Raw genomic sequence first — 10,888 nt, 5'->3', positions numbered from 1 at the left:
GCTCACATAAAATCAATATAAAATCAATATAACGTACCCTAATGCTGCTGAAGTCAACTACAGTGTATTTTGCTATCGAGATCCGCCACATGCAGCATTGGTAACGTAATCCCCCGGTTATGTCGCACACTTGGCCCGATATATGACACCTAAATGGACACACAACAACAAAACCGGGAAGGAGTGGGCCGAAGGGCATACCTGAGGAAAGACATTTATACCAGCTATGATTGGTAAGGTGATTTACGATGTAAGCAACTTGATGAACAGTTGCTTTTTGAACAGAACAGTTTTGACAAACTAATAGGGTTTTCATCACAATGCTGGTATCTAATGCCTATTTTGTGACACAAAGATGGCAATGCGTCTCTAAAGTTGAGTATTTTATTATCATTGTACATGATAAAATAGGAAAGCATTCCCAACTGACAACCATTTAATCAAAACTTAAACATTTCAAGTTGCTAGATTGACAGAATACACATTTCAACATCAAAAATAAAACAAAATGTTCTGAGGGCAATTGACATTGATCTTGTTTTACTTTCAGTACATTGCAACATCAACTAACAAACTCATTACAACATGTAATGTCCCCTAATGTTACAAGTGCAAAACCATTTTGACTTCATCCTGAAGAAAATATGATATGATACACTGCACCTTAAAGACCCAAACATGGCTCATTTTGTACATTATGTTCATATTGTAAGGAGTGGACAACTACATACTATCATGCATATCCAACAGGCTTCAACACATCTGGCTGCTGGTCCTGATGACTATATTTTCCTTGATTGTTACTGTCCATAATTCGATATAAAATGGTGTGTTAAACACAGTACTGTCCCTGAGAGAAGGCTTTGCAAGCAAGGAGGTGGTCTAGGCAACTTGATTGAAGATGTAATTGTTCTTTTCCCCAGAATGTTCTGATGGACTTGTCAGCAATAGGTTTCTGTGACACTCAGAATACTTGTGTTCTGTGTGGAGAAAAAAATCACAGTGAGACTGGTTCTGTGAGTAAAATTCTTCGGCTACTTTCTCTCCCTTTCTCTCTGGAATCATAATGATAAAACAATGATATACTGTCTGAAGTTATCAACAACATCATATGCCAGGATATGTAATAAATACACACCTGTATGTTGCACTGGTAACATTATTTGCAAGTAAAATGCTTCTGTGACTTTGTTTGACTAATGACATATTGTCTGAAGAAAAGATATCAACAGCATATTTCTGGATAAATACATGAACACAACAAATACTCCAGTAAACACAGTTGAAGGCACAAGTCACCACAAATATTTTTCAGCCCTCTATTTCTTCACTCTCTATATAGAGGTAGAAGTTTTGAGCGGTTGATCAACTCACTGTCCATGTCTGCAATTTTCATTATCAAGTTAGGTATGAATGGTGCTTGTTTATAGTCAAATTCATCGTCCATCCTTGCCATAATGATACCAGTAAACTTGATAGTTGAAAGCAATTGTACAAAACAGTTACCTTTTTGGAGAAGTTAGCTTGTTCAAGTGCCTCTATTTTTACTCAGTATACAAGTATGAGAAATTTCCTAACAGCAAAGTTGACTGAGATAATCTTTATTTAGACAATTATTGCTGTACATTATATATGACATAGGTTTTTTTTTTACATTTGTTATTGGAACTTGAACAAGTTATTGCAAGTTTTAACTTCTGTCATCATATGTCATATCTCCAGAGTGTACATGAATATTCATTTGTAAAGTGTCTTTGCACTTGCAGTAGTGGAACAATTATAGCTCCTTGTTGACATGTGTGTTCAAATAATTGAGTTTTCACTATGGGCATAGGTTTTCATTATAGGCATAAGTTTTCACTATGGGCATAATGTTTTCACTATGGGCATAATCATGTTTTCACTATGGGCATAATGTTTTCACTATGGGCATAAGTTTCTTTTTTCCCTAGCATTGATCGGTATTTTGCTAGTGTTTGTATTTTCTATGTATTGATTTCCATGTCTCATACACTACAATTCTCGCATGCATGTATGTTACTTCCATGGACAAAAAATGTACTATCATCTTTATAACGTTACCTCTGGGTCTGAGGAGATCAAATGCGGGTAAGAAGTGTTGCACGATAGCTACGTGTCATACATATAAAGTTAGATCATAGCCCGTTCAGTTCGACTGTAGTCTTGAAGTTAACAGTTTAGGGACACTAAACAGCAACTACAATTCACTCTGATGTAAATACAGCCACCATCCACGCTTTTATAGCAATTTAGCTTAGAATTACCTCAATCATCGATGATACACGCAATCCGAAAGTCAGCAACGTTGATAATCGCTACCCCGTTCACAGACACAACTATTTGGCAGAAAAATCCGAGTACGTTGTGAAGTCGCCTAACTTTGAGTGAAATCGGTTGATTGTTACTATGATGTGTTCTTTCGACCTAATGCAGAGCCTGAGAATTGAAGTGCCGTGGACTTCTCTACCAGCATGCATAGGTTGCCCTACGAAATTGCCGTCAGCTGTTGCAAGGACGTGCACTGTGACCCTTGCACCTTCACCCCATGTGATCTATCATATCCACAAACTGCAGTCATAGCGTTTTAGTTAGCTAGACCTATTTTTTTTTAATTAAAAGCTAAGCAGTTACTTTACCTATATTAACTAATTTTCACAACTTATGCTATACTGTCAAACCTAGGGTACCTTTGATTACAAACACGGCTTACTAAACAAACAAAGAAACTTACCGATGCGCTGACTTTCGCCTTTCCGGGTCTCCGTGGTCTGCCGCTGGGCATTTGTCAGGTTGCTCCTAACAGTGAAATAGTCTTTGGAGAAAGTGCCCGTCTGATATTTTTCAGATTTCATCCTTGTATGTCATACTCAATGTATATCGTGTATAGTTATCTACTCCATATAGTCTACTATGATACCAGGTGCATGTATGACATGGAGAAATTAGTCCTTTATTTAGCACTGATCATAATGATTTCACCATAAGATAGTCGCTCAAAGTGTATGGTGGGTGACATATATCAATCAAAGAGTGTGATAACGGACTTGCGGGAGCGCATTTGCCGTGCGTCCGTCTCTCACGGCGTCCCGAGCACAACTGAGCGGACCCGGAAGCGGCGCGCTCTTTTACGCTGTACTATGTTCTATAGAATATATAGTCCAGCTTTCCGTTTAAAGAACCCGCCACATGTGCGATGGTGCGGTGTGAGTGGTTCAAAAACCTACAGTCCCTGGCCGCACATGGGGCAATTACTGTCGTATTGAGGTCATTAGGCGCTGTATACAGGCTGCCATTTCAGACCCTTGCGGCTTAGCCCCGCCTATTGTAAGCTCCTCGCAATTCAGCCCCTGGCTGCGAAGAGAGAGTAGCCGGCCCAAACAATACAATACAATACAAAAGAACTGCGTATTAGAAGCCAAATGCCTCCCTTTGATGCCAAACTTGTGCGATTTGACAGATGATATACCCGCTGAACTGTGTCAAATTTTGTGCTAGTTTGGCATGGATTAAACTAATGTTGTAACTTTTCGTTCTTGCTGTTGTCACTTCCTGATTGTTTGCAATATTTGTTGGCCCTTTTTGTGCAGAAAAAAAAAATTGTTTTTATCTTTGTAACTTGTCGCACGCCTGTTAGTGAACTCTGGCCTGGCGTCACGCCAGAGTGACTTCCTGCCCTGTCGGCGGTCCACTGCCCGACCAAAACAGACATTGGGAGGATTAGCGTTCGTTACAGGGGGCATTCTTTATTTCGAAATATTTCTAAAGTTGAAACAAACAATTTTATAATTGTAATTTATGCTTAAAAATGATATCTTTCGATGGTAACTTTAGAAATGCAAGCTATCAAAACTAATTCTAAAACATGGTATTTCTGTATTTCCTTTTTTCAAAATATTTATGAATATTAATAACAATTTATAATTATATGACATTAATTCTAAAGCATTACAAATATAGTTGAAAAACCCGCATGGTGTCATGGAATCGACTCTATAAAACGTGCCATTAAACTCTTCAGTTTTTTTGTTATTAAAGCCATATCTCTTCACGCCAGACATTTAAAAAACATTATTTTTTTTTTCGACCTTCCGGTCTAACTTGTATCTGAAAAAATCCCGAGAAGCAAGAAATAAAATTGGTGTGACCTAACAAATAACACACAATGTGCCTACAAACAAATATAATGTTAATGACACCAAGGGAAAATGCATGTAACATACAATTTGGATTAAACGTTAAATAATGGTAAAAGCTGTATAAAGCTTAGGGTGTGCTTACTTAAACAGTCCCTTACCTATACGAAATGAGAAAGCGTTTCTATAAGTTTTCTATTTAACTATAAAAATCAAGTACCAGAAGATCCACCCTATTGTGGAGTAATACAGCGAAACCAGTAAACAAAAAAAAAACTAAACAAAATCTTATGAGCCCTGTTGGTACTCTATATTTCCTTAAACTGTGCATCAACGCAGACAAGTTTTCATGCCCCCTTAAGATATGGTAGGTATATACGTGCCACAGGAGAACACTGCCCATAATATCTCTTATAAGGCAGACTGGCCTTCACGTCACTCCAGGTGTCAGCAGACCTGTCATACACGTTTAGGAGATATATGTATGCTTCCTCGGATTCACTAGTACAGTTTAACAATACATGCATTCGGTTATCCAGTACAAAAAGACTGGGAACTATATCAATACCAAGGTTTTCTGTGTTGGGCCAGCCTTCCAGTTCCTGCCAGCAGTCTGACTCTGTGTCGTACACCAGAGTCTGACTGAAGTCACCATCTGTGCAGAAAATCTCTGTTCCCATGACAACTGCTGAACAGACTTCAGCAATGTCGATCGGTGTGGCTCGCTTGCACCAACAGTCCTGCTTTGGGTCGTAGCGATGCACTTCCATACTTGCGATAAAATAGAGGTGTGAACTGCAGGACAATGCTGCACTTTGGTAGTGTGAATTATAGTCAAGTTTCAGCTGTGAACATTCCTGCCACTGATCTGTGTGACAGTTGTACTTCCTCATCCATACCAAGCCACTGTCTTCAACTTTACCGCCAGCAAGATAGAATAAAACCCCATCAACTTCAACAAGACGCTCATTGTAGTATCTAAAACCATTTTCCTGTTGTAGCCACTTAGATACTGAGGACATGCCAGCATGTTCCCACACATTTGCAGCATGGTTGTACTTAAACACGGACAATTCATTGTTCCTCTCTCGATCACGAGTCAGGACGTAGATGTTGTTATCACTGGTGACTGTCACATCTGTGAAACTAGGGAGGTCTTCTGACTTGTAACTGCAGCTGATGTATTTCCCTTCCCGAGGGTTCATAAAGAGGAGCTCTTTCGAACTGGAGATGATAAAATACATAGCAAAATGTTATGAAAATGGAATGGAAACTCGTAACTCTTCCTAAGAAATTAAGCCAAAATCACAGCATGCAAATCTTTCAAATCTAGCCTTGCATGCATGCATGAGAAATGGGATTTATTAAAAGATAGAATGAGGTTAGACTATCAAAAAGAAATGTGTACTGCAAAAGAGGAATAATTTTGTACAAAGCTTTTAAACCTACAAAGCCAAACAAAGTAGTATACTGACTCTACATGGGACAGCATAACCATTTCTGTAGTCATCCCAAGCCTCGCTTTTAGATTAGAGTTCCTTTTCTGTACCACAGTCTTGATGACCTCACAGCTCCCAGGATCCTCCCTGACCAGGGGATGATCCAAGATGGCTGCCGTGTCATCTGAGGTCAGCAGGTTGAAGCGGATGTGAGGGAGGATGCTGGGCAGGTGGTGCAATCTGTTGGGTACAACTTGACATAGTTAAACTTTTTTTACATTACTACAGAAAATATGGACAGACTGGCTTCTATAGGTACACGTCCAATTAAGTAGACACAAGGTGTGAACAATTCTATAACACCCACCTGTCCTCCTTGCTGTGCTGCACCCATCTCACCACAGCTTCCCACACTGTTGTCTCCTCTTTATCATCCAGCTCATCATGGCTGATGATTTCAGTCAGCTGATCCACACTCAGGCTGAAAAAGTCAACACTGGACACAACCTGTGAAGTGTGGAGTACAAGAAGAATGTGACTTAATCTTGCTCTGAAATAAAAGAATCTATATGTGCTATAATATACTAATGATAAAAGCAACAAAATGCTCTACTATATGTACATGTATAGCCAATATCAGTGTAGCAGATCAGTTCCACAAGCACACTGCATAGCAGCAGCTGGTTATATTAGACTGAATGATTGGTCAAACTTAACCTTTACATACCAAAATTGATTTTAAAAATGGTGCCATTGATTTTGAACATTTTAATTTATCTTAAGCTTTTTACAATACCATTTTGTTATGAAAGGTCTATTTTCCTTCAAATATTACATAATCATGTCTCGTTACTGCTGCTTTTATTCCCTATGTTACATCGACAAATATAAAGGCTAACCTCAGTAAAGTGTTTGGCAATCCACTGCCAACAACTCTTCAGAACAATGTCCACAGAGAAGACATCAGCAAACTTGTACAGGTCTACACAGGTGGAGCGCTCCACGTTCATGGCCATGTAGCTGCTGCAGGTGTCTCTCACATAGTCCAGTTGGAGGAGGTCGGCTGCCTGGTACAGGGGCTGCACTTTGTCCAGGGACACATAGAGGGTCCCCGAGTAGATGTAACTCAGGATCTCCCCAAACATGCCTGCATCCAAGTCCTGAAAAACAACAAAACGTAATAATGTTCAAACTTTCACCACATATGAAAAAAAATCCTCAGTTTGGTAGATCATAGGATAGTGGAGTTTCCTTTTCACAACCAATTTGTCTCACCTGCTGACATTCTAATGCTTCTTTTGACATCTTTTAACAGGCCCTGAAATGTCAGCATGTGAGATCAATCGGTTGTGTAAAGAGATTACACGCAATTCGTTGTGTAAAAGAAAACTCTACTATCCTTTCACCTTAGAGTGTCGCAAAGCTACCGAGGTCATGGGTAAATTTCTGATCACTCGGTATCCAATGATGAAGTCGTCACTGGCTTACCAGTGGGGAATACTTATCGTCACTAGTTTTCCAGTGATGAAGGTCACGTTGTCACTGGCTTACCAGTGGTGAATATTTATCGTCACTAATTTTCCAGTGAAGAAGGTCACGTTGTCACTGGCTTACCAGTGGGGAATATTTATCGTCACTAGTTTTCCAGTGATGAAGGTCACGTTGTCACTGGCTTACCAGTGGTGAATATTTATCGTCACTAGTTTTCCAGTGATGACGGTCACGTTGTCACTGGCTTACCAGTGGGGAATACTTATCGTCGCTAGTTTTCCAGTGATGAAGGTCACGTTGTCACTGGCTTACCAGTGGGGAATACTTATCGTCACTAGTTTTCCAGTTATGAGGAAACTTCAGCACCGGTTTACCGGAATTAGCACTGGAAACATTCCCCACTGGTAAACCAGTGACCACAAATATTTCCGCACTCCGAGAAACCAACTGCTGGGCATAGGACACACCATGTGTTAGGCTGCCGTTATTGTTATACACTGCCTTCTCAAACAACTGGCCCTTTTCAGAGCAAGCCCAATTACTCTATCACAAAACGCCAGCAAAATAAACTACGTCTCTAACAAGGAGCTAACATAAAAGCTCCTTGGTCTCTAAAGATCACTGAGTAGGCGACCTTCGGGTAACGTTATGCAGTAACGAGAGTATAGTTTTGTTCCATATATGCAAATGAACAGTATGCATATAAGCACATCAAATGAGATTGATTAAGATTGAGATCACAGAAAAAAAGCAATTCATCACTGGGAAACAAGAGACGAACTTTCTTCGTCACTCGGCGATGACGTAATTTTGAGTATCACTGTCTTGTTGTATATAGCAGAATATATCACAAATATATCACAAAACCTATTCGGCTATTCTATCTTCTGACTTGACCTTTGACCATAAATTCCAAAGAGGTCAGTAAGTGGGGAGGGGGGGCATAGCGAGGGACACATTAAAGGAACATATGTTTTGGCAACAATGGGTTTCCCGTTACACATATTCTCTATGATGCGTATCATATTTGAAAATTCCTCGTTTCACTCTCTAACCTGCCGTCAGCCAACCCTACCTGTAAAACAACTGTCTTCTGACGACTTTCCGCCATGTCACTTGTAAACATGGCCCTGAAGTAGGGGCTGGCCGCGGACAGAACAAGCCGATGGCAGGGAAACCGCCGGCCCTCGACTTCAAGGACGACATCCTGCAGTACCCCAGCCTTCTGTAAGTCACCCACAGTTCCAAGAAACCCGTGCAGATAGCTCTCGTCTTGGTAGGAACGAGGACGAACTGCGCTGACGTGGGGTTCTTGGTCTGCAGCAGCCATGTTGACGATGATGCATAACCTGAGGGTCAAAGGGTGGGCAGGCCTGACGAACATTGATTACACACATAATGTAGCAGTACAAGAGCCAGTATAACCTCTTTAAAAGAGGAAAAATGCCTATCTAACAATGTGAATAACCGATATGGATATCTGTACCACTAGCAGCATGTTTTTGTTTTGCAAAATATTAACGTCTGAGTTTATTTCTAAGGAACATGTGCCCACAACACAATATATGATAGATTTTGTTGTATGTCAGTGGATTTGTTTGATTTCAGTATATGTAACAATAATTTATCTCAATGGACCTTAAGTGCAAATTCAAATAAATCATGACATGTAACAATCCTTTCATGGCAGATATATGAAAATATATTAAAGAATGTCTAGACGTAAGAAATTTCTGAAATGATTTTCAAAGCCTACAATGTTTGTAAGAAACCTTAACCCATACTGCATACTCATGTATTAGTTAGATAAGCCTTAAGTTAAGCTATAGAACTGTAGTAATGTAGATGCCATACTTTGTACCTTGAACAATTGTTGTGCAATAAAGTATATATATATACAGTTGTATGTTCATCATCATCGGTCGACGTGCTTGCACACCACGGGGTTTACGGAGTGATATACCCTTTCGAATAGCTGAATACAAGACGGGATGTGCCAGGTCTCCCGTCCGGGTGAGTGATGTTAAACACCGTATGGTTGATACAAGAGAGAGGTTCGCCAGGCCTTCATCTGGGTGATTTGTAGTGAGTCACCAACTCCAGACAGTATAGTTTGCTCCATCGCACACCACACAATCGCACGTGTGGTTTTTTTTTTTAACGTGCATATGGTATGGGTCTCTCCATACATGGAACCTCCTAGGGACGGCCCTTGCCGAAGCTAGGTACTCATTTTCACCTGAGTAAAGTGATGAAAGCCGTGTAAAGTGCCTTTCTCAAGGGCACAAGATCGGTAACACGGCAGCCGTATTCGAACTCGAGACCTCTAGGCGAACTGCACGCAAAGTTATATATAAATTTATATATATATGTAACGCTGTCTAGAAATTAGATATTGGGCAAACGTCACATTAACCTTAACTGTTCTGTCTGTGCTTGGTCATTTAATACTCAGCAACGCTAGATCTGTTGAAAATAGCTGTTCGTTGGTCAGTAAATCAAACAGAATCAGTCAAGAAGTTATGGATGCATTTATTGTAACAATGAGAAATAGATGAAGAAAGTAGAATAGAGTCTATAGTCAGTTCTACCAAGTTTTACAGTCAATCGTACAGAGGCAGTCAGACTTGCAGGGTTCCAAACCGCCAATGGGAGTCGAATACTCCACAAGACAGATTTCTTTGTAGCGAAATGGAATGTTTGAGTATCACTCGTTCACAAGTTATAATATACTAAATTAGGTCCAGGTTCAGGTGCGGACCTCGACCTGATCCTCTGGACCTGAACTTGACCTGAATTTCCTGTACCGGTACCCAACCCTATCCAGTAACAATATAAATAATAAGAACACTATCTAGAAATTAAAAACAGATGCAATTTGAATCATATATTATTGAAATACGGGAGAGTACAGAGTATTTTTGTACATGTGTGTGTGATATGATGTCATGCCCGATGACTAACAGTGCTACACATACACAAGTGTTCATTCTCTCCATAAGGCCATGTTGATTTGATTATATGGATGACATCCTCTGGGAACTCCAAAAACTGATGCGAGCGAGCGAATAAAAAAAAGTTTGGCCAAAAAAAAAAATGCCTTCAGTATGAACTCAAAGTGGCCAGGAAGGTTGAACATATGACTAAACACACATAGTATGGTATACCAACAGTTAGGTGTAGGGACCAGTACAACATACCGGTGCAAACATTTTTTTTTTCTTCTTGGACCAATCCGAAAAAAAAAAAAGATCTGAAAAAAAATTAGAGGAACAGGTTTTGCCAATTACAAAATGGACACACTATGTCGGCATGCATTTGGGGTCTTACCGGGGCCAAGAAGACAACAAGAGCGAAGTCAAGTAGAGTTCATAGTCAATTGTACCAAGTTTCTACAGTCAAAGGTACAGAGACAGTTATTACATGGAGATGGGATTTCAAAATGCCAGTGGGAGTCCAATAATCCATCAAACAGATTCCTTTGTAGCAAAATTGACCAATTACCATTGTTTTGCGAATTGCCAGTTCTCAAGTTTCCACAATCAGGTTCAGGTCCGGACCTGGAAATGATCCTCTGGAACTGAACGGGAGCTATACCTGAATTTTCTGAACTGGTACCTCCCCCTACAGACAATAGATTTTTTTCTTTTGTACTTTCACATCTTATTCTTTGACTTTAGATTTATTTTGGCATTCTATGCCATAAGTTATGTTTTCTGATACTTTTTTTCAATCTACGGCATATTTGTGCTCATTTTGTGCTGCCTTGCACAATTTATTGTGTGGTTAAAAACTTTTTTTTTT

At 39.8% G+C, this 10,888-nt stretch overlaps 1 protein-coding gene across 1 annotated transcript; it reads right to left on the bottom strand.

The window, feature by feature from the left end:
- Positions 1-3,671: 3,671 nt before the first annotated feature.
- On the bottom strand, positions 3,672-6,898 carry LOC118424209 (kelch repeat and BTB domain-containing protein 8-like). The gene is made up of 5 exons (XM_035832744.1): positions 6,869-6,898; positions 6,493-6,726; positions 5,961-6,100; positions 5,630-5,833; positions 3,672-5,378 (listed from the first exon to the last, which is right to left on the bottom strand). Exons 1-5 carry the CDS (start codon positions 6,896-6,898, stop codon positions 4,502-4,504), a joined length of 1,485 nt encoding a protein of 494 aa, XP_035688637.1. The 3' UTR covers positions 3,672-4,501.
- Positions 6,899-10,888: the final 3,990 nt, after the last annotated feature.

This window comes from Branchiostoma floridae, chromosome 10, assembly GCF_000003815.2.
Source record: "Branchiostoma floridae strain S238N-H82 chromosome 10, Bfl_VNyyK, whole genome shotgun sequence".
Lineage (NCBI taxonomy): Eukaryota > Metazoa > Chordata > Leptocardii > Amphioxiformes > Branchiostomatidae > Branchiostoma > Branchiostoma floridae.
The sequence above is the reverse complement of the archived record's forward strand: the minus strand, read 5'-3'. Positions and strand labels throughout refer to the sequence as shown.

What these genes read in the sequence shown, in the direction of transcription:
- LOC118424209 (XM_035832744.1), bottom strand. Translation starts at nt 6,898, where the DNA reads ATGTCAAAAGAAGCATTAGAATGTCAGCAG. An exon ending in TTGCCAAACACTTTACTGAG is followed by an intron (nt 6,101 to 6,492) that starts GTTAGCCTTTAT and finishes CACACTTCACAG; the next exon opens with GTTGTGTCCAGTGTTGACTT. An exon ending in GTTATGCTGTCCCATGTAGA is followed by an intron (nt 5,379 to 5,629) that starts GTCAGTATACTA and finishes TATCATCTCCAG; the next exon opens with TTCGAAAGAGCTCCTCTTTA.